The sequence below is a fragment of the Dermacentor silvarum genome, chromosome 1, assembly GCF_013339745.2.
Source record: "Dermacentor silvarum isolate Dsil-2018 chromosome 1, BIME_Dsil_1.4, whole genome shotgun sequence".
NCBI lineage: Eukaryota > Metazoa > Arthropoda > Arachnida > Ixodida > Ixodidae > Dermacentor > Dermacentor silvarum.
This window is the reverse complement of record NC_051154.1, coordinates 204,660,553-204,684,091: the sequence shown is the minus strand read 5'-3', so window position 1 is coordinate 204,684,091 and position 23,539 is coordinate 204,660,553. Positions and strand designations below refer to the sequence as shown.

General features: G+C 44.9%; 1 protein-coding gene across 1 annotated transcript in view; it reads left to right on the top strand.

Moving 5' to 3' along the window:
* LOC119436571 (uncharacterized) overlaps nt 1-23,539 on the top strand; it is a 61,231-nt gene that overhangs the window by 17,695 nt on the left and 19,997 nt on the right. The window contains exons 8-12 of the mRNA XM_049658676.1: nt 460-633; nt 3,236-3,302; nt 4,017-4,196; nt 6,624-6,783; nt 7,373-7,413. Of these exons, the coding sequence (XP_049514633.1) occupies nt 460-633; nt 3,236-3,302; nt 4,017-4,196; nt 6,624-6,783; nt 7,373-7,413 (622 nt within the window). The remainder of the gene's footprint in view (nt 1-459; nt 634-3,235; nt 3,303-4,016; nt 4,197-6,623; nt 6,784-7,372; nt 7,414-23,539) is intronic.

The following is a 23,539-nucleotide window of genomic DNA, read 5'->3' as shown; positions in this document are numbered from 1 at the left end:
CTCCACTTTGTCGCAAATTTTACACGCTAATAGCCAATGTCTCCGCCTTTTTTTTTTCTCCGTGGCCTCTTTTCCCATCAACAATGAATAAAATTTACCATTGAGCCACTGTTGATCATGTACCTTAATCCTTTGATCTTTATCTTCTATGTATTTATATATATCCTAGTGTTGACTTCGGCCTATATAGATTATTCCAATACGAATACCCTCGCTATCAAGATAATGCCCCAAAACAAACGTAAATTATCAAGTGGTTGCCTGAATAATCCGTTCCTTTTTTCGAATAATTAACAACAAATAAATTACGTTAACCCTCAATTTACTGCGTGAAAATAGACAATAAAGGAAAGCAGACCAAACCGAAAATTTAAAAAAAATTAAAACAGAACATTCTATTGCAAAGCTCACAGGCTTCACTAATGTTGTGCGCCTACCCGGCTGGATCCTTACTAACAGGGTCACGATACGACAGCTGTGGGAATCAGCTGGACCCTGTACCTGCTGGGGCTGCATCAGGACGTGCAGCAGAAGGTGTACGAGGAGCTGGAGGATATCTTTGGTGATGACAGAGACCGAGACGCCACCATGGAAGACATCAGGCGAATGAAGTATCTTGAATGTGCCATCAAGGTGCGCTGCTTTCGCATACCCGAAAGAGGTTGTTTCCTTAGGTAATGAAGTAGAAGAATTCACAACGTTAAGCAGCCTACATGTAACAACTCAACAAACAGCGCCCCCTAACAACTGCGAGTGGGAAATGAACTCTGTTTATACGGGAAAGCTTCGTTTTTCTCAAACACTAATCGTACAAGCGCGACATGTTGGCAAATTTCTTAGCAAATGTTTCTCATACGCGTGCAGCAGCACATTATGGAAATAGCGGCTTTAGTTTTACTTGTTAAAAAGCCAGTCAGAAAATTCCCGAGAAGTTTAAACTCTGGGATTCTGTATTTATATTTGCAGGCATCTTGACACTGAAGCTAGGCAATGTTATCGAAGAAACTACAGCACGAATTGGACTATATGTGACAAAGGCAGCACCGGGCTGAAAGACTCAGCACTCAGCTGCTTAGATCAGAAAGTTCAAAAATTACTTGGAAATAGTTTCAACATTTCTGTTTTCAGAACTCGATTACGAAATATAGCAGAAACTTGCACAGGTGTACGCAGTCTTGTGAGGGGAAGCGCTCTCTCTCTGGCTGTTCAAGTGATCTGAGATGCGACGCTTAAATAAGGACGCGAGATCGCTGTCTTTTTTTTCCGAAACATGCCACCGCATTGGCGCTTCATCCGCAGTACAGACGCCCACACTCATCTACGTCCCTTGCTAGGAATTTCGAAACCTAACGATCTCGTGCTCCGCGTCGTATCGGAGTGGGGGAACTATCATGATTCCGTAGAATCCTTAATTGTGTCTCTGGCGCAGACGTCCATCGACAAGTCGTGGCCATTTCCTTTTCTGCCCTCGCGAAACCCGAATTTATTAGATATTATAGCGTGGATCAGCTGATGAACTAAGAGTTCAGGCGTGAGTAAGCACTGTAGCTCCTAAGCGAAGAGTGATTTCTTCAGTAACCCCGACAATTGTTAACAGAGAAACTGCTTGGCTGGTAATCTCGAGAAATTGTTCAAAACGCGCCAAGTTGTTTGGAAAATCAAAAACTGGGCTGGTTGCTTCGGCGTTGCCTAAAATGTAACAGTGCGACTTAGGACTAGGATACAAACATAAAAGAAGACGAGGATAGCTCTTGTCCTCGACTATTATTCGGTTTTATTTTTCATCGGAAATTTCACTCTCCCATATTCATTCATGTGATTTTGAAGTTCCGTAAAGGTAGAAGCCTTCTTTCAATCACACGAGCATTTTTATTATAAATCCCATTATTACTGCAATATACGGTGAGGGAGACATGTGAACCCCGTTAAATAATAATAATAATAATAATAATAATAATAATAATAATAATAATAATAATAATAATAATAATAATAATAATAATAATAATAATAATAATAATAATAATAATAATTTGTAAAGAAGCTATGGAGATTTGAGTTGGCGAACATTTGTAGCCATCTCGCTGGAATGATTCCCTGAACTCCCGGTGATATACCACGAAAAATAAATATTTGCCTTAATCAGAAAGCAACACTAAATTCTGTGCGCTAATGTTGCTCTCGATGATAATTTTTTTCTTCGGCAGCGTATTCCGTTCAATCTTTGCATTCAGATACACAAAAATAGCGCGGATTTCGTCGAGATATGAATAAACGTGCTTACACCGCTGTCAGGGCAAGGCCACGAAGTTATTGCCACCTAGAAATAAAAGGAATGGGGCTTAATGAGCGGCGAATACTTTTGAAAAGAAACGAAGGCCACCACAGGGCAGAGGAAAAGAATCATAAGATGATCAGTATGACTGCTAATCACCATGCCTGAAATATTTAAAGAGTGACGAATTTCTTCGTGTAGATCATCTTATTTAATTAAACCGTTTTTTGTTGAGCCCACTCTATCGAGCTGTTCAACTGGGATTAAGGAGCTCTTCCTGATCTTTCTGCAAAAATCGTAATGGATACGATCGGCTGTTTAACTGAATTTCGACGGGTAAGTGCTTAAATATGAAGTAGATACAAGTTGCATCAAAAAGATATATTCTTCGAAGTTTCTAAATGTGCACTCGGCAATGCGGGTTCGTGCCAACTAGTAAAATTGTCTCAACGACAAGACCTTACTACGATTTCACAATGGAAGAATAAGCTGAGAATTTTGCGCCGATGCAAGGTATCATGAAACACGGTTTTCCCATCATGTAACTTTCTTTCAAGGTAATGCCTGGTGCGATGAAACATTGTGTTATTCGAGCGCAATACAACAACAACATCACTGCAATAGAAAGTTGTCTTATGTGATACTCGCCACTTTAGTTTCATAGATGTAACGCTGTCATCTCTTACTGCTACTTCTCCCTATGTAATCTTGTCTCGTGGACATAAATGTCGAAACCTACTATGTCAAAACAAATTGTATCAACTGGTTTCTGAGAATAACTGCAAGTTGTTGTGAATGCGACACACCAATAGAAAATTTATTCAGAGAATGTCGGAGGCCAGGAGAGCTTCGTTGGCCCTAAATGTACACGTAAAAGCCGAGGATGTGATGTATTTCTCATAATCTCTTGTTTGTCATCACTTTTTCTTTTTTTCTTACAATTTCTGGGAGTTATTTTAGGAGGCACAAAGGCTGTTTCCGTCAGTTCCACTTGTTGGGCGTCTCCTACAAGAAGACTGGACGTATGGTAAGTGACTTCGGGAGCATAAATGTGATTTGGTTTTTGTTGTTCCTTTCTTTGGGCATTTTGTGCAGTCATTTTATACCGGTCGTTAGCGTTACCATATCCCACGTTAGTAATCATTTATCCCCGTCAGACGTGAGAGGGCACGAACTTAGGCTGTGGTCGGGTTCAGCAGACATTAAATGCAATTTTAGTTTCTCAAGATATAACTCGCACAGTATAGATATAGAAAGCAAAAAATAAGCATTTCAATCAACAACAGCTTGCTCCGTTTGTGCGCACAATATTGGCCCAAGCCTCATCGCGATGAAAATATCGCAAATAAACTGCGAAACTGAAAACAGTTATCATAGGGGAAATTGAGCAAAATACAGACTTTAATTTTGAGCCCGCGTACTTTTGGCTCCTGCCTGTTTGAGTAGGCTTGTGTACAAAAGCGGGCTTGAGTTAAACAGCAAGGGTGCTTTGCATTGTGTTGCAAACGAATCAGAAAAATACAACGAAAGGAAGCATGGCCACTAATGTATCCTGCCTGGCAAGTGCAATACATTACTTTTATTTTCTCGAATTTCACTAATCAAGATCAGACGTTTATTCTGGTCACTGTTGAGATCATGCTAAGAAATTAATCGCACATTTTGCGAATAAAGCACACTTTTGTAAGAGCATGCTTCGCGAATCTTCATTCTGTGCCCCTAAAAATTTCTGTTCTTGCAGATGGCTACATTATACCGAAAGGAACAGTGTGCACAGTCTTCATATACGTCCTGCACCGAGACCCTAGGGAATTTCCGAAACCGGAGGAATACATACCGGAGCGGTTCCTACCGGAAAATTGCGTCGGCCGACATCCGTTCGCCTACGTGCCTTTTTCTGCCGGCTACAGGAATTGCATCGGTAAACAACACGCCGCACATGTCACATTACATGACGATTACATGCAGCATTAAGAAGAACACATTTATTATTTATTTATTTATTTATTTATTTATCTATTTATCTATTTATTTATTTATTTATTTATTTATTTATTTATTTATTTATTTATTTATTTATTTATTTATTTATTTATTTATCACAGTACCCACAGCGCCATTTCTGGCATTACAGTGGGGGGGGGGGTTGAAGAAGGAAGAGGTGCACAAAGTACTACCGCGCACAGGCGGCGGAAAAAAAATAACATTGAGATAGGAAAAACACAAAATTAATAAACAAAAATTTCACAGCAAGGCAGAAAATCAGTCATTTGATTTTGAAGATGTATTTTGATATGTCGATCCCTAACAACGTGGGAGAAATAGGAAAAACGAAAGGCCGTACTTAGTGCGGGAAAGGGCATCGTCGTTAGGGTGAGGTCTCTCAGTTATATTCGTGAGTTCGTTGTCATGATAGCAGTCAGCCGCTGTGCATTGCACAAACAGAGACGCTGCAGCCCTAACGTGTACAACCTCTTGTAAACGCTACCACTGTGGCGCAAAAAGTACGCCCTCGCTGCTTCTGCATCTAGCAAAGGGAGAAAGCGGCAGCCACAGTACTTGCTACTATTTATTTTATTTATTAAGTACCTGCATAAAGTGTACATGCATTACAGCAGGAAGGTATAACAACAAACCAAAACACAAAGTAAGAATTAGGCAAACACATAGTGCGTGATTAAGAATCCCATTCGATGAATACGGACTAGCTCGGGATGGAAGGCTATTGCACTCTCTGATCTGGCGTACGAACAAAGCATAACGGAATGCCCCGAATGTAGGCAGTTGAATCCAAGCAGTCATAATCATGCCATCAACATTTATTATTGATAATTGTCACTATATGCGTAGCTATTAGCCGATTATCATGGTCAAATTTGCAGGGGGGCCTCAGAGTTTTCAGAATTTAGTTTATGAATGTGCATCTGCAAAAAGATGTTGACTGGAGGCTTCAGAACATCGAGCCCAAGCAAACAACCAATGTCCTTGCACCTTAAGCTTGCTGTTCTTCAATGATTCATGAGGTTGAACGCCCATAGCAACACTCAGTCTATGGCAAACGCTGTGACGGAGCGCTCCGGTTTATTCTGACAACCTGTGCCTCTAATTATAAGTAAACGAGCGTTTTCTTGTTATTACATTTCGCCCCCATCGAAACACAGAGACCCTGACTCGAACCCGTGACTTGGTGCCCAGCAGCTGAACGCCATAACCACTCAGCCACCGCGGCGGTTATTCACTGTTTTACGGTGGGGCATTAACGTGAGGCAGCTCAGAAATCCTGGCTGCACGTCTAGGTAGCAGCAGAATTGACGTTTCTCCTTATATCTTTCGTATTCATAAAACTCTTAGTGCAACTTAATCACTGGTCTCCCATTTCATAGAATATACCACGCAAAATTTATAGTTTATGCAGTGCCAGTGGGAACCAAAGATTGTGTCGTATGGTACACGCTAGCTTACTGACCTAAGATGCCGATGTGAGTTGGAAGAAGCGCTTTATATGGATTTGTATACCGTGGTAAACCTCAAATTTATGAAGTTCAGTTGACTGAGGAGTACGTAGGAATGTGATAAAAACACAGCAAGGTGTAATGCGGAAGCGCAAACAGTGCACGTCGAAAAGCACCTTTGCCTTGGAAGACGAACTGGTGTGTGCTTTCATGAAATACGTGGCTGATTATGATATGTCTTTCGGTATACCAATGCAGGGCATATCACTGAGCCCATTGACCTTAGTGTTTAGCTAAAAAATAAATATTTTAACCGCCTGCCATTGCAACATGATAACAGCCTACCATTAAAAACCATTTGTTTTTGCTGTTTTTTCGCGCCTGTTTAAAGTTTAGCCACCATACAGTCTTGTTTTTACTACTAAAATTAGAACTGAATGTTGTGCGCGGTTGGTAGCCATATGGATGTTTTGAATCTCCTTTAAGGAGACCATTGCATCACAGGGTCCCACGGTAGCTAAGCAACAACCGTATTTTAGTGCAAGCTAGGCATGCGGTTATTAATAAATAAGCGCACTGTGCGCACACATGTCTGACTTATGCACTGCACTTGTCTAAACTCCAGGCTGCGTGCCTTAGTGGTCAGATATCTGATTTTTTTTTTCTTTGGCGGCTTCCGTGTTCATAAGTCATTCTTTGGCGACCATGCAAGCGCTGCAAAAAATAGTATAGCGGGAAAATTTTAGCACGGCCCAGTTCATGCCATGCCGGTTTAACAATTATGAGGCTCAAGATCTTTTCTTTTTATTCGTTTGAAAGGAAAAGCGAAAATTCACATTCAACTGGCGCTGCCGGCTTGTCACCGGTCTGTAATTCTGTCTTTGGTTTCTATGCAGGTCAGAAATTCGCTTCGATGGAGATGAAGACACTTGTGTCCCGCGTGCTGAGGAACTACAAGCTGGAATCAATGTACCACAGAGATAAGGTGCAAGCTGTGGCCGAACTTGTGCTTCGCGCTCGCAATGGTCTGCGGATACGCCTCACTCCACGAGAGTAGTAACACCGACGTTGTTATGCATCTATGCTTCTTGTTCTTTACACCACGTGTAAAAAAACATGTTATCTAAGCACAGTTCTCTCCACGGCGACATCAGGGAAAATGTGTGTGTGTGTCCCTCATTAATTTCACACTGTGGCCTTACGTTCGCTCGCTCATGTCTGATGACTAGTCTTCACACGTTAATGCTGCTCATGTCTCTATTTCACAACGTAGGGCTGCACCAAACTTTAAGCCCGTGAAAACTACGCGCACTGACACTTTAACAATAAAGTTTTTTTTTTTCACCAGGAATGACCAAGTGTCTGTTTCTTTTCCTTTTTCCCCTATAATTCTCACGCACGAAGTCGGCCGCTATCCACAAGGCTGACTAAAGCAGTCAGACTAAACACGCGTGTATTTTCATAAAGTAATGCTCATTGAAGGGCAAAAAGGTTTTGACTTCAAGACCAATATTCCTTTCGAGAGAGGGATGTGGTTATCCATACAAACGTATGCACGCGCACGCACGAGAGGGCACGCTAAATTCAGGTGTGTCGTTGTGCGTCCCATACACGATAATGTGTACTACTTCTTCATATCTTTAAGCATGAACAGCTGCTCGGTGGAGCCAAGCAGGGTGGTATCCTGTAAGTATCCACTTATTTGACATGTCTATTTCGTCTGCTGCTGAAGAGCTGATAAGCGGGGGGCGCATGTCTCCTTCTCGTGCGCCCCGAAGCCTAGCCAATCATAACTTCAGCAGCAGACGAAATGAACGTCTTCACTAGGTGGACACGCGTGTTTTCGTATTTCGCCTCCATCTAAATGCGGCCGCCGCGGACGGAATTCGATCCCGCGACCTCGTGCTCCGCAGCGCCGTGCCTTAGCCACTGAGCCGCCGCGGCAAGTGGTGGCGACCATTGTCAGCAGGCAGTGTACACACTATGGAGCTAGCGGGACACCGAGTATGCTATCCTGCTTTAACTGTGGTACAAAGAAGTGGCCCAACTGAAAACGAGTCTAAGTTAAGGCCGGAAGTCTACCCAGGTGTTGTTTCATCTTTTACCCTGCACCGGTGATACAAGAGAAGGGAAAAAAGCTGAAATGAATGCCAACTGTTACGAATTTTTTATCAACCCACTTTTGCCAGCAAACAGCGGCCTTCCTCATCGAGCACGGAAGTTTCATGCCTGACTTTAAATGCTGATCAGTAGCTTTTTTTTTTCCTCAGTGTAGACATCACATGCTTGTTTTGACTAATGCCTGACAAGGCTTCACTTCGCCTCTATATCATTAATGGCATGCCGAATATTTGGTGGAGTAATAGTGAAGATGGAAGCACCCGCACGGTACTCTGTACTACACAGCATAGAGTGCAACGGCTGCGAATTGTCTCTCGCGGTCGGAATAGGCAGCTTCTTTGTGATGTGAAGGCGCGAGCTGAATTTCAAGCAGAAAATAAATCCTGCTGGTTTCATGGATTATATCAAGTAATCTTAATTAAAATGTCCTAATTATCAGCGAACAAATTCAAAAAGAAAAACGCGTTCCACCTTTTTTTCACAAAAAACACGCGACAACCATTCGCTACAGTTAATGGCAATCTGTCTTGCCGACCTTCAAGATACTAAAGCACCCCCCCCCCCTCAACCTCCCCCTGCCTGCCTTTCAAATCACTAAGATTGTCTGCACACTTAAGTGCAGGAACATCTGCGTTAGTGTGTAGGATCACGAGATATATGCCACTCTAAATAATTAAAATCGTGTAACATTATTTATCGGCCTAACTATAATGGCGTGCAGTGGAGGGCATTACTAAAAGACCCAACTATGTGCACACAGTGTAGAGAGAATAACACCATAACTAAAGCAAACATATCGTAATGTACATGATTGTGTAATGCAACCTTCGCTGTCAAAGCATACTAGGCTTTGATTGTTTTTTTCTGAGCTATAACTTACAGTCCATACGCAAGAACCTCAAACGTTTCTTTGTGTGAAAACAGGGTGAGGATACAAGGTTGAGAAGGGAGGACAAGTGTTGCGTTTTCTTTCTCTTTTTTGCGTTCGCCTTTTCTTCTGCCATAATTTTCTATGAGTGCTGTGCACCGAGTGCCACGAACGGTGGTCGATAATTAAATTGAGGCTACTGACGAGAGCGTTGGAATTAAGTCTCCCAGCTCTTCGCTTTCTCTTATGGTGACAGTAATATTAAATGTGAATAAAATGCAATATCGAAGCGCGTGGTGTTAATGTTAATATGCAGGCTACTTATCAATGCGAAATCAATGTTCCATCCCACCAGAGCTAATCGAGGCAAAATTCTGCAAAAGCAAACGGTTTTCCAAATGACATAATTCGAGCTTAATTAGATTCTTTTAACTTGCATAAAACCATCGCAAACAAACAGCGTGAGCAAAAAGCCACGTCAATTCTATCCTTTCTTTACTTAAAAAAGAACATAGAATCACTTCCGAGAGAAACAAACAGCGATTAAGAGCCAGGAAAGACAGGGTTACTTAAGCGGTCTTTGATGCCAGCAAAGCAATGCTTAGCATAGGTAGAAAGTTTTCATTTTGCCGGGGGAAGCTGACCAGCTTTCCGAACTCCACCCATGTATGCATATATATATATATATATATATATAATCCATCTCATCCGTTACAATTCATATATATTACCTTCAATGACAGTTACACTGGAAACTTCGTGTGACCTCGAAAGATTGTTCACTGAAGCGAGGAGCTTTTATGAGTATTTGCAAGAGCACCTCAGAGTACGCGACAACTCAGTTTTACAGCCTGAGTCCCCTCGCACCGCGAAGAGACTGGCGCCTCTTGGTTTAGCCATGCGACAAGCGGATTCAGTTAAACACGTTAGGGAGATATATGTGTTTTGTGCGTATTAAGTCGCACAAGTACACATCTATGAAAAGAAGCAATGTAACGCCTTGTAAAATTTTTAATACAGAAGATACAATCAAGCAATCTTTTCCTGACGAAAGGTCAGTTATTGAGAAGATAAGACATAGCATATATAAACATTAAACGATATATAACAATTTCCGAACACAACTTATGACTAGAATTATTAGCATAAGTATAATGTGATTCCATAACGCCATAGTTTCATTACATGTCAAAGCATGCCTTATGTCACTGGTTTCGTTTCTTTTCCGGAGGCAGAATAAAGGATTATAGAGTAAAATTATCAGGTGCCCAAATAAATAAACATATTGACAAATAAATAAATGATACAGTGATATCTCAAAAGCGCAAAAGGACTCGATAGCAAATATAGGAACAGCGTGGATTGTGTTATTGAGGGGAAAATGCAGCATATGAAGAATAAAAATTAGTAAGGAAAATGCACAGATAGACTAAGGAGTTTTACAAATAGCGCAACCACGTGTTTTTTCTTACCCAAATGCCTTCACTCTGCTTGCGCTGTTATGGACCCTATTTTCGTTCCTTTGTATACCTTTTTGCGTTGTTTTCTAAGCCAGGTGGTTTGCTTTGACTTGTAAGTTGGTGCCTTTTTCTCTCCTATTAAAGACATCAGTTCGTTGTTTGATGCGATGATTTCAACATCATTGAAAAAGTGTTCCTTCAGGGCACTTGATCTGGAAATGAAGTCGTCGGCAATTTTATTCAAATTGATTTTACAGGAAAGATCTTTGTGGGCGTGCAAAATTGCCAGATGGTTCAAACGGGCTTGTCCAGTCGTCGACCACGAGTACATTTTCAGTTGTTGAAGGCAAGAAAAGGACCTCTCGGATGTGGTCGACGAGACCGATATGGCCAATGCATTTTTTTAGCTTGGCCATTTCTGGCAAAAGGGTTCGCAGGTGTTCGCCCTTGCCCCCCGTAAACATGTGCACGACGTCCCCGAATGTGTGCAATGATGCCGACCTTTGCTAGCTTAAAATGTCAATCATCATATCTCTGCATGTGCAAAATCAGGCGTCCTGGTTCAAGGTCGTCACCGTAGAACTACGTTATATATGCTTCGTCTTCCTTCCACATGGCAAGCTGCTCAATGTGGGACTTATGCTGCCACATATCAGGTGGATACCTGTTGGTTAACTTTAGACAGCACTGTGTCAAGTACTTCATAGAACCTCTGGCGGTACATGTCACTCGCTGATGGAAACACAGGAGCTGAGGAACCTTCTTGATAGTGGCGCGGAGTCTTCTTTCGCCTAGCGGCTAGAACACACGGGTCTACTTTTACTTCTACTTTTCCTGCCTCTGACATACATATCTGGGTCACGCGCTTCACTTTGGAGTTAATCTGCGCCGAGTTCAAGCTTGGGCCATCCCAGATGGCTGGTCCCTTCGCGTGCGTTGTCTGCCCGCGCGCCTAGTGTTATGTTTTCGCTGGTGCTTATACGGTGGAAAATACGCTTCTTTTTCAGCGTCAGACGGGTTCTGGCGAAGTACCGACACGCGAGGGGCCCACTATTGGTTTTGTCGTTGGTGCTCATGCTGTGTTTGTAGCCGGTGCACATTGCAACGTGTGCAGCCGCGGTAGAAGCGAGCTCGACGCCTGTTTTCTATTTCTCATTTTATTGCGACAGCAATTGTATCGACACCCCAGGCAAATTTTCGCTGTCGTCGTCACCGTGATATTCCGTATAAAGTCCAAAAGTCATACGAGTGAGCGACCCATACACTGTGGGTGCGAGAAAAAGCCCGTAACACTGAGCCGCAAAGCATGGCGGCTTGATGGACATTATCTTCCCACGCGCTCAATATTCGGGTTAGTTGGAGCTCACGTGATCAAATGCGCGCGTGGGGAGGAGAGCACGCGTCTTCTCGTCTAGCCCTGCCCCAGCTGCAAACTACTGTGTGCGGTTGACGCTTACATGGCCCGCGTGCCGTATCCAATTGTTGGTAATCATTGGGGGGGTGCACTGTTCAAGGGCGAGCAGGGATGGCTGCTAATTTCATGCGTGCTGTCTTCCTTCTTAGGCTGTTTTTCCGCGCCCCAAGTGTTGCAGATCGCATAGCCTAAGTTAAGAGACAGGGGTAATTGGAGATCGCTGACAGAAGCCGTCCTGTAGGGGATATAAAAATATGCATATGATGATGATGAATATAATTTTTGGAGTCGCGGTGAATCGCATAGCTGTACGAACCATTCGCCCCCACTGCCGGCGTTCTTCATAATGCCAGCATTGTGATAGCGACTGTTCGTGGTCATCCCGCAGGATATTTGCAAGTTTACATGGTCCGTGCATGGCACGATGTTTGTTATTTTAATTAGTAAGTAAATGTTACTACAGTTTATATAGACGATATAACCAACGTACAGACTCGTGTGAGGGCCGCACTTTTTTGCCGCAACTATGACGAGCCTTAGATGGAACTGGGCCATTTTATCTAATTTTTCCAACTACGAGTATGAAATCCGCCATAAACCTCCGCGATCGCCTCCTCTCGCCATCTGTAGTCGTGTACAACTTTAGAATGTGTGAGTCAACTTTAATAAATATCCGGCAAATTGATGGCCTGGGTCTAGGCCGCGCCGGGGGCAGCAGAGAGACCCTGTCTTTCGGTAGCTTCCCGGGCTTGCTGGATGGCCCAAATTTGGTCCTGAAGATCAGAGCTAGTCAGTGCGGTTCTCCACCGCGCCCTTAGGTCATCCGGGGGGACTGCAATTCTCCTCTGAACTATTTCACAATCCCAGAGTATGTGTTCTAGGGTGGCTACTCTATCATTACATAACTTACATTTGGCCTCAGGGTATAAATCTGGAAACATGCGGTTAAGATGTACCGGGTTCGTGTAAGTTCTGGTTTGAAGTCGCCTCCAGTCAACCGCCTGAGACTTGTTTAATTTTGGGTTAGGAGGTGGATATATACACCTCGACTTTCTGTAGAATTGGGTAATGTCACTGAATGAGAAAAGTCTAGAGCTATCCATCCGTTCTATCTCCTCCTCGGCCAGAGCCCCCCCTAGTCGGGCGCGGTTAGTGAGTCCTCGCGCAACACGATGGGCAGACTCGTTAAGGTTTGGGTTGGCGGTGGATTCGCAGTCTGTATGGGCTGGAAACCAGATGATTTCCTTGTCGTAACATTCCTCAGATGATATAAGTTTGGTTTCACTGTTTAGAATTTTTGCAGCTTCAGCTGATATCCGTCCTCTGGCATAATTTCGTATAGCCGATTGAGAGTCGCTAATAATGTATATATATTTGGGAGAAGCAATAGCCAGAGCGATGGCAACCTCCTCCACAACTTTAGAAGGCAGCGGCATTTGCCCCTCAAAGGCGGATGCACACAAGCATCCACCAATGGGCGTGCAGTCTAGACTGAAGTCATGAGCCGGACGGCCGGTGACCCCACTGACGGAGGACAGGGCAGCCCGCGCTTCGAGCTAGGCCGAGTCGCGTCAGCGGGACTACTTCTTTAAATTAAATTATAAGGTTTTACGTGCCAAAACAACGATCTGATTATGAGGCACGCCGTAGTGGGGGACTCCAGAAATTTGGACCACCTGGGGTTCTTTAACGGGCACCTAAATCTAAGTACACGGGTGTTTTCGCGTTTCACCCCCATCGAAATGCGGCCGCCGTGGCTGGAATTGGATCCCGCGACCTCGTGCTCAGCAGCCCAACACTATATAGGCACCGGGCGCGGGATGAATTTGGACCGGTGGCGCCTTCATGCGGCTGCGCCATGCATGTAATGGCATGTGGCGGCCGGGCCGCGCGCAGCAGGCGCTGCCGTGAAACAAAGTCTGATCAAATATGTTGCGTTTTTGGGTGCACCAACAGTTACTGAAACATGACTGAAGCTGGTTAGGCCATGAAATTTAGCCATTGTTCATCGCGGCATCGCGTTTTTCAGGCGGAAAGTCTGTATATGTGCGGTCTGTAGGCAACAGCGCGTTGAGTGCTCAGCAATTGAAACGCGATACTCGAATCGCATGGTGGCCAGCGCTTTTTGCATTGACTGTAAGCGCTGGGGACACAAAACTGATGCATTGTGGTGTAGAGGGAAAGCGAAAACCTTCGTAACGCATTATGACTGCATTTGGTCCCACGGCGCTCACCTGTGGTTTGAAAAAAAAAAAAAACGGCGGCAGCCGCGCGCTGCCAGCGCTTCAATCGCTGGGCACTGTACATTTCCGACGCTGATTTGCTATGGTCTAGTTCTAACGTTAATAAAAGAGCCGTTCATACGCAAGAGCTTCGTGTCCCACTTGCCTGTCTTCGCCTCCGCATTGTAACGGCTCCCGAGCTTGGGCACCGAAGGCGAACACTCAGACGTGTAGTCATTTTGCCGTCTTATCAGTGTATCAGTCTTCCTTTTAATGTACATTTTCCTTCCTAGCAATTCCCAACTCGGGTTGAGTCCGGCAAATGACTGTGCTGTGCATCGACGGCGAACGCCAACTCAGTGGCGTGTTCACACTCGCCGCCACCGACGGCTCCCGCCGCGCTAAGCTATATAAAATGGGCCGTGACTGAAGATTGGGCTAGTTTATAAGCAATTAAGAATGGGGAAGCATTGCAAAGATAAAAGAACTACAACGGACAGAGAACGATTGACATATGTGCGATCGGCGAAGCAACTCAAGAAACAGAATAAGGAAGACGTATGTCTCCTTTTTTTTCTGTCCATAATTGTTGTGTTCTTCGCCTATTTACATGACTAAATCCGCGAGAATGTTAACGCGCACAGCAAAATAACATCTGGAACATAACAGCTGGAGTTCCACGTCTTAGCTTGCCGCGGTGAGCTCCGTTCGCGTAGTGCATTTGCACCGCAATTTGCGCTCGTTTTCTGCTTTATATACTACTTGATGCCACGAATGTGATCTGCCTCGCACAAGTGACGACCTTTCTCAAAAGAAGACACGCGTAAATGCGTTTTCCGGTGCGTCAGCCCTTATAACCCGTAGTGCCAAATCACTGGAAGCACCGAGCGCCTTCGTCCCGTCGTCTGCTTCACATGCCAGTGCTTTGACAGGTGCCGTTCGCGGCGCTGTTCGCCAGCATATCGCCGGCGCGCCGGTGGCGCCTTACAACGGCCGCCCGGTGCCTATAGCCCCTGAGCAACCTCGGCGGGTCTATTTCTTTAGTCGCGGTGGCAATCGGCTGCTGCGCTTCAGTGATCAGGGCGGGGCGCCTTTCCTGCCTTCTTAAATTGTAACCGACTTTTTTTTCTATATAGTTGCTACGCAGGAAAGTACGCTGCGCGGGAAAATTCGCAGTGGAGCGCGATCGGAATGAGCGCTCAACGCGATTGCTTCTCGGTTAGATTTTTAAAAAGTTATTTGCTTTCAAGTTGGGGGTGCGGCTCTCACACGTATTTATACGGGAAGAATCTTTTTCGTGTAATTGTCTCATGCTTCGCTATCACTAATACTGCTCCGCCTTTCCGGCAAAACTGCAGCCTCCTTCTTTTCTTCTTTTTTCTGAGTCCTAGTAAAGGCTCTGCTGCGCATGACTGCTATTGATTGTGATTTCGAGTGAATCCGCCTTGGCCTCTCTTCGGTTACTTAGTTATATATATGTTGATGGCCTCTGCATGCACGTTGCGATGTGCAGAGCCCCCCCTCCCGTAGTCGGCGCCTATGATGCTTAGTATGCAAATGCTGTTATGGAAACAGTGTTATTGTACGCCTGTTACACAAGAAGCGCTGTAGATATGCAAAGTTCAGCCTTCGGGCTGTACAAGGACTGCTGATCTGTTTTTTTTTTTTTCGTTAAAAAGAAAGGACAGACGTGAAAGGCGATTTTCAGTAGACGTGCACGCGAGAGGTCCAGTCACGAACTTTAAACTCATTCCGAGCACTCTAAGCACAACCCATAGTCATTGCAAGGCGGTCGCAGAAGAAAAGCAACACGCTACAAATCTATCACAACATATGCACCACCACAAACGTTTAATTCGATCTCTGCACAAAAGCCCTCACTCGTAACAACATGTGTGTACGCAACGAGAAAAGCACTCGGGACAAGAAAGCAGTATGAGTGGCTTGCGTTAGGCAACCTTGAGCCTGGTCTTTTTCTTTTTCTCTCTCTCTTATATATATACGCTCGTACCGCAAAGCAATTTACGGAACTGTGCTCCGATTGCGCCACGCACGCAGCGGCAGAGCAGATTACGGTTCTTGCCGGGCACGTCAGTGTGCGCCAACGGCCTTCTATCTACAGAGATTTGGCTCGCAAGTCACCGCCTCCGTCGGTCGGCGAGTTTTTCTCTTGTGCCGAACCCGAGCGCGGAAATACCAATCCCTTCAAGGATTTCCGGTTGCATCCCAGGTAGTTCTTGTTTCATACGCAGGCCGTCGTATGGTGCCCGAGAAGCCGTCGCCCCGAGCCTCAGGGCCACGGGCCGGCTTAATAGGTGCAGCGCGAACGCGAAGAATGAAAAGGTACGCACGCCCACTGGCCCACACGAGCAGCGACCTTGCGCTGGCAGCGGCGCCTTTTCGTCGCGCTACTTTTGTGGTGGTTAAGCGTGGAAAGTCGGGTTCAACACCAAGCGCTGGTGCGCCGCACTCCGGACTGAGCTTCGGCGCGGAACGCCTCACCGTGGGACCAGCGGCCATGACAACGGAATGCATTCACTGTATCTCTATTAATGAGGCTGCGGCGAATGCTTGTTAAGCACTTCCTCGAAGCCATAAAAATTCGCGCGCTACGCATGACAACGCGATATACTCCCGAAACGTAAACACGCTGATTATAGCTTTGCTTGCGTCACTCACCACGACCGCGTGAAGGAAAGCTAGAACGTGGCGAATATGACGTTGTGCGTATATGAAGCCAGGAAGTCACCGTGAACTTTTCCGTACCTATTATCTGGTGGAGTGACCTAATGTTTGACCTCGGAGTGTTTGTCTGTTCGCAATCCATGAAGTAGAACTTAGAACAAGAGGACTCATACGGTCATCTGCATCACCTTCTTACACTACTTACAATATTAATGCGCTTTTGAAAAACACTATTGCAAAAATTCTAATGACCTATCTCATTAGTGGCCTCTGCATCACCATTACCAGATGAGCTATTTTTGTTCGGGTTCAGTAATAACAGCTGATCACGGAACATTGCATAGAGACCCTGTCCTGATGCCCGAAACATTCTTGAAACCCGCCCGCATTTGCCTTTACTGCTGCCTGCCCTTCAACAAGTTTTTACATTCTTCCTCGAAACGTAGTGCTTCCGCCTTGGTCATATAAGGGCGGAGTTTGATTGAACTTCATCCGCAAGCATCAAACGCGGCTAAGACAATCGAATGCAGAAGCGAGATATAATATAGCAATCGAGCTTTGCATGATCAAACAGCTCTGATGAGCAAGGCGCCGTGAAAAGATCGTAACAACTGCTTCGTGCATACAAGTGACAGGTTTTCAGGTAACTGGCCTGCAAAACGAACGGCGGTGAATAATACATCCCTCACACATTGTCAAGGCCAAAGTAGGTGTTCCCCGCTAGGCGTTTAATGCCTCTATAACCCCTGGAAGGGTAGCGATGAAGCTCGCCAGATCGGTAAGGTGAATATGATTTATATCTTTATTGCAACTTATTGCACTCTTTTACTTCCACGGCTGCGTCATAAACAGTTTCGCTCAATACTGCCTCTTATAGGGCAACAATCTATTTGTTTTCGCCTGTAGAGTTGCTCAAATTGGATCTATCTACCTCAGAGGGCAGTGCCGCGTAAATAGTAATAATGTCCTTTCTTGTAGTCATTGCTCTTGTCAGGAAACTAATAATGTTAAGTTCTCGTCCTTTCTGGCAAACCTTCCAACCTCAGCCATAGGCAGCCTAATTAACTAGCGCATAACTTGAACGAAAACTGCAAGGAGCAAATCAATGGTGACCATTGATAGCACGAACGGCAAGTCGAGTTTCAAAAGGAAGATTGATGGGTGTATAAATGCTGTAGATCAATTTTGTTCATGTGGGGTTCTTTAACATACACCTAAACAGCTGTACAGCAGAATTTTTCATTCCAGATTCTTCTAAATTCCGGTGCCACCCCAAAAAATTTAACCCGTGACCTGTTTCTTAGCAGCAGAGCATCATGGCCACAAAGCCGCCGCGGCGAGTTTAAAATAAAGCTACCCTACTATAATTAAAGAGAATTGGAATAAAAGTATACCTTATTTCTGCCTCTCTATACTTCTTTTCACTAGCAATCGCAAAAAAATCTACATTTTAGCTCCATTAGTATTCTTATGGCATATGGGCGCAAGTTGTCTGGATACAAGTAAGTGTGCACGACCGACCTTGTTAGAAGGCTGCGCAGCTCTAAACGCGGAAGCTTCTCAGCCAACGTAATCAGCCGCAAGCAAGGGATTCTGCGTCGCCAAGGCTGCTGAAGAAAGTATGTGTGCATTCGCCGATTTTATGCTTATACCTTCAGTACACGCTTCGTGTCTGTTTCTTCTTAAACTAAACAAAACGGCGTCACAGCGGCTGTGGAAAGTTTGTAAACGAGGAAAAGAGCGACGAGAATTGATGGTTTTTATTAGTCGGAATGATGTTGTAACGACTAAAGAATCGAACTTCCTGTCATAATTTTATAGCCGTGAGTCAATAGAAATATATTTCTGCGGCGACATTTAATTCGTTCCGCAGCCCTTGTGTTAGCTCTGATACACAATCTCTGAGGTGTCAGTATGTCTGACGATTGAATTGATTGATTCATTGGTTGATGGGGGTTTAGCGTACTAAAGCAACACAAGGGGAGCTATGAGAAACTTTTTAGGGGAATACCAGATTGACCCCTGGGGTTCTTTACCGTACCCAAAAACAGCGTGGTACACGAGCATTTTCGCACCACACCCCCACCGTAATGCGGCCCGCTTCGTACGTAGCAGCATAAAACCATAGCAGTCAGGTCACGGAGGCTTGGATCCTTAAATGTACTTCTGTTAAAAAATAAACCAGCGTAATTCCTTCTGTAATCGGTACAGTGATATCTTCAATGCGCACGCGGATGTCCTCTTCAACCTGCACCCTTTTAATCTAAACAGCGAAATCATCTTGCTTTATCACTGGATCACTGGCGGTTGCCTATATGAGAACATCAAGAAAGAAAAGCTTCTGTTTATACCTGTGCTTATCGCCCAAAAACAAAGTGCAAGCTTAAAAGCGCCGTATTTGCAAAGAAAAAAAAACTTGGGGTACGATGTATCATTCTCCTCTATGGGAAATAGGGTAAGCACGTACAGGGAACAGCACATGCCTGAGAGTTTTTTATGTCAAAGGCGTTAACAGAGTAGAAAACCGAAGCTCCAAATGCACTTCGACCTCTCCTGTTCGAGCTTTTGTTGTTTTATTAGTATAAATTACTCACATTATGGCGCTACAGAAATGAACAACGGAGGAAACCACAGGAGGAACGGTCACTCTTACTTGTTCTCCTGAACTAGCGAGTACTACGGCTGCCACTTAAAGCAGTGCGAGCGTTTTAGTTTCATAATGCCAGGACGCAAGCTACTCCAGCTGCTAAAACAGGGATACAAAAAGGCACACACAAAAAAAGCAGAGATGCGCACGCCACCTAGTACGCATTTAAAAGTCTGTTAAGCCCGAACGACCAAGAAGTGCCCTCTCAACATGCAAAAACTAACTTGTACGAATAATGATGTGCGCTTGTCGTACCCCCAATAAGGCCAGCCTCCTCATTTTTATTTTTCATGCTTTGCGCAAAAAGACATATAACAGGTGTGCGAGGGCAATGAAACGCGAAAACATTATATTACTGTCCATGCAAGTTGTTGCATCCTGCTAGAGTGTACATATGTAATCGCGTTCTAAAGAAGCACACAGAACTGTAAAAAAAAAAAAAAAAAAAAAAAAAAAAAAAAAAAAAAGGTCTAAGGGACAGCTCCGATGCTCAGTTCAAACTATGCGATGAAGTATACGATGGGAAGCCAGAAAAAGGTGGCCGCATTTCAGTGGACAAGCGTTTTAAAGGTCGCTTAGACTTCGTTCACAGTCCTGAGATTCATAAGGTACAAGTGGGAAACGTATCGCAGTGGTGTCATCCTCGTCAAATTGTAAGCAAGTGAGTGTTAAGACGTGGAAAATTTCATGGACAAGCAAAATCAAATATCTTTTTTACGTCTACACTTTTTACATCCGTGACAGCAATACCAATGCCAAGTGACGTAGATATCTTTAGCTGTCACATGGGGTGCAGACATGCATATATAGACCTAATTGGAATAGCATGAACCCCTCCAGTTATAGACGAGCAAGACCTTTGGTTGTAAGTTAAGACGCGTTTTAGATGTTCCTTTAGTAGTTGAGACCCTTTGTGACATTTATCATTCGCCAATGTATATCGTAGCACACTTGAATATCTCAAAACTGGTGATATTCTTAGGATTTCTTGGTGGTGAATGCGGCTGCAGCGCATTTGGACTCAAGCGATGAACTTATTTGGCCTCGCGGTATATCTCAGTAGCTATGGAGTTGTGCTCCTGAACACGAGGTTGAGAGTTCGATTGCTGGCCGCGGCGGCCACATAGCCGCATTCGTCGTGACTAGAACTGTGGCGCCGTCGCAAATGGGACTCAACCAACGACGTTACTGTATGCCAGCATCGAGTGTATGGCAGAAAAAAAAAACCTATACGACGCCAAAGAAGGCAGCCTGATTGTTTGTTAAGACGCATCATTATTGCTGACACCGTCAGTATGCGACAGGTTTCAGCGCAAGAACGAGCAAACTCTGCTCATGGTACCTGAGCATGCACCCCCGCTTTGAGAGAGGCGAACATACTTTCTACCGCTTACGCTACGAGGTAGCCTATGCGCCTTACGTTTTGCATCGTATAAAGAAAAATACAGCGTCTGTGTACGCGCAGTATAGCACAATGAACGCTATGGTTGAGCACTGTCTCGTTGATTGCCCGCAATATGAGCAGCAGCGAGAGATCTTTCGTAGTGCTATGTACTGTTTGTATTGGCACCCTTTCTCTGTGCAAAACGTGTGGGGACCCTGGTCGCGCACCAACAAACAGAGACTTATTCTCAAGGCTTTGCGAGATTTTCTCGTAGACAATGAATTGATAAATTCCTTATGAACAGTACTTAATATGTAATTTTAATTTCCTCTATACTGACATGACATGTCTATGTTTGTGTTGTTGTAGCCTTATAACCTATTGTTTTCATTTCTCCGTGATGCAGACTCGCTCTGTTATTGTTTTGCCCTTATGTTATAGACTTTTTACAGTATTGCTCTGTTTTCGTTATTTTTTTAGTCTTTGTTGTTATTCCCACCTATGATTTTGGGATAGCCTGCCCTGTATATGGCCGGACATCGAATATTTTACATTTAGTAAAAAGAAAGAGAAAATAATAGCGAACCTTTCTTTTTCTCGCCGATAAAGGCATTGGCTGCAAAGTTCGCCAAAGCAAAAAAAAAAATTCAGAGCCCTTCCCCTGTCGAGATATAGGGGTTAAGCGAAGCTTGTGGCAAGACGACACTGTCGCAGGCATTCCACTTCGTTTGCCCTAAACTCAGGGAGGGTCGGCGGCTCTTAGTTGACGTTTGGCCTCGACATCACGCTCCCGCAACTCGGGGTCCGCGGCCCCTCGCTGACCTTTCGCCTGGGCTTCGGAAGCCCTCACGCTAGAATAGGACGACAAGCTTCGCTTACCACCTTTTTCTCAACAGGAGAAGGGCTGGGGATTTTGTTTCTTTGGGTGCCATGTGTGACGAGGGTAGTTCAAGGGCGCGTTTGCTCCCCGAGTCCACAGGGGTATGTGCCATTGAGCTTGGATCTTTTCTGCACCATCACCAGAATCGGCCCACTTTTCAGCGTGACACCACCACCACCGCCGCCGCCACCGAAACTTGTGAGCCTATAAAGCTTCGCTTAAAAGAATTGTCTAAGTGATTGCTCTTGGTGTGAACGCAATTACTCCGACAGCAGTTACTCACGCCTCACATGCGGTACGGTGGCGCAGTTCGGACGAAAACATTTTTCCGTATACATACAGCAGGATCGACATCGCTTCGATGCATGGGCGTGTCCAACGCCATCATCGCCTGAGCATGCCTTGGGATTGTGGCAGGCTTTCCTTTCGCCTATTCGGGACACGATGACACCGGCGGTGGACAACCGACTGCGCAAGACAAGGGCGCCTGACTAGATGCAGGCCACACTCGCTGCTTTCGAGGCCATTCAAGAATGCGAACTGCATTATGCCTCTTCTCCAGTGTCCAGTGTCCTCTCCACTGCAGCGCATATGGGCTCGAATAACTACAAGTAAACGAGTTACCAGCCAACGTCACAAACATTGGGCTAACTCTTGCCGTCCCGTGCGGACGCCGAATGTATCCAACGACAACGGTGGTATGATGACTGCAGGCCAACAACAATGGCACCATGAATATTTCTGCAGGTGGCGGCGACATGACAACGACACTTCGCTTGACTGATATCCAAGAGTGCGAAGAACCGTTTTTGCGAAAAGAACGTTGAAAATGACTGCTACGCTGAAAGCAGCTCTCCGAACGAGTTGCATTGTCGCAGCCAACGTTGGCCAAGCTGTTGTTTGTCAACTTGCTTAACTGATGTTTTTCTAATAAGCCAAGTAATTAGTAAGGAAAAATTAGGTGGATGGGAGTGATGGAGATAATCGAACACCGCATAGGTATTATAACTGTATACTGTACCTGTTTCTCTTCTTTTTTTAAGCTACACTAGCGTTAGCTGGAGCACTCAGTATACTGCTGTGACCTCAGACGCTCAGACCCCACGTACTACTTTTAGCGTCAGCTTCGCGTACTGAACCCCGCGCAAACTACTGAGCGACAAACTATATATACTGAGCATCAATTACTCCATATTTCTGCATATTTCCGTGAATACTGCAAATTTCTGCATATTTCAGGCATACGCCGGAAGTATGCAGAAAGACGGCAATGTGCAGTATACTGCATATTGCCTCGGTGGCCCGGGTTCAATTCCTCGAGGTGCCAGTTCTGTATCTATTCGGCATATGTTGAAGCTGGTGCGGTGAGGGTGTGGTATGAGAAGGACGCACGATCATGAGGACATCGTAATGCAAAGAACTGTTGGACAGACACAGCAGTTCCACTTCGTAGCTCTTCAACGCTGCCGTGGTACCACAATACACTTGCACTGTGTTAATTGTTAATCGTCTAACTGGAAATAATGTTCATAGCATCAAACGGGGGTGCGGAACAGTGAGAATAACTGCATTTGGCGTTTTACTCAACTAAACGGTAAAACATGTTCTTCCCCACTTTTCTTGTGGCACCGTTCTACAAGGAAAAGAAAACACGAAAACTCGGATGTAAGGTACGGCAATTCAACGCGTCTTGTGAAACATTCGAACAGAGGACAGCTGCAATGGACCGTGTCTATAGTGCGCACACGTGTAATATCGCTCATTTCCGCATCACACTGCGTCATACGGCGCTGAACGGTTCGGTGGTCGGCGCCTGCGTGATACGGTTAAGAAATTGTGAGCGCGTACGTTTCAATAGGGCGATCGCGTGCTGTAACAGCGGTTGCTGTTGCGTACTCTCTACGAGGAACGCTTTGGCAATTACATACCTTGTTGGAATGAGGATGCGTGTGCTTTTGATGTCTACATGGCACGAGGAGAATGCTCAACGAGCGCGCCAATGATGTCTGCGAAACGACTTTTGTTTTGCCTGAAAGGAAAGGTTTGAAGCACTGCTCGACGTCAATTGAGGTTATCAGCCGAAGATTATCTCATCTTCATTCGAAAAATTGACCAGTGAATCGGTTTCGGT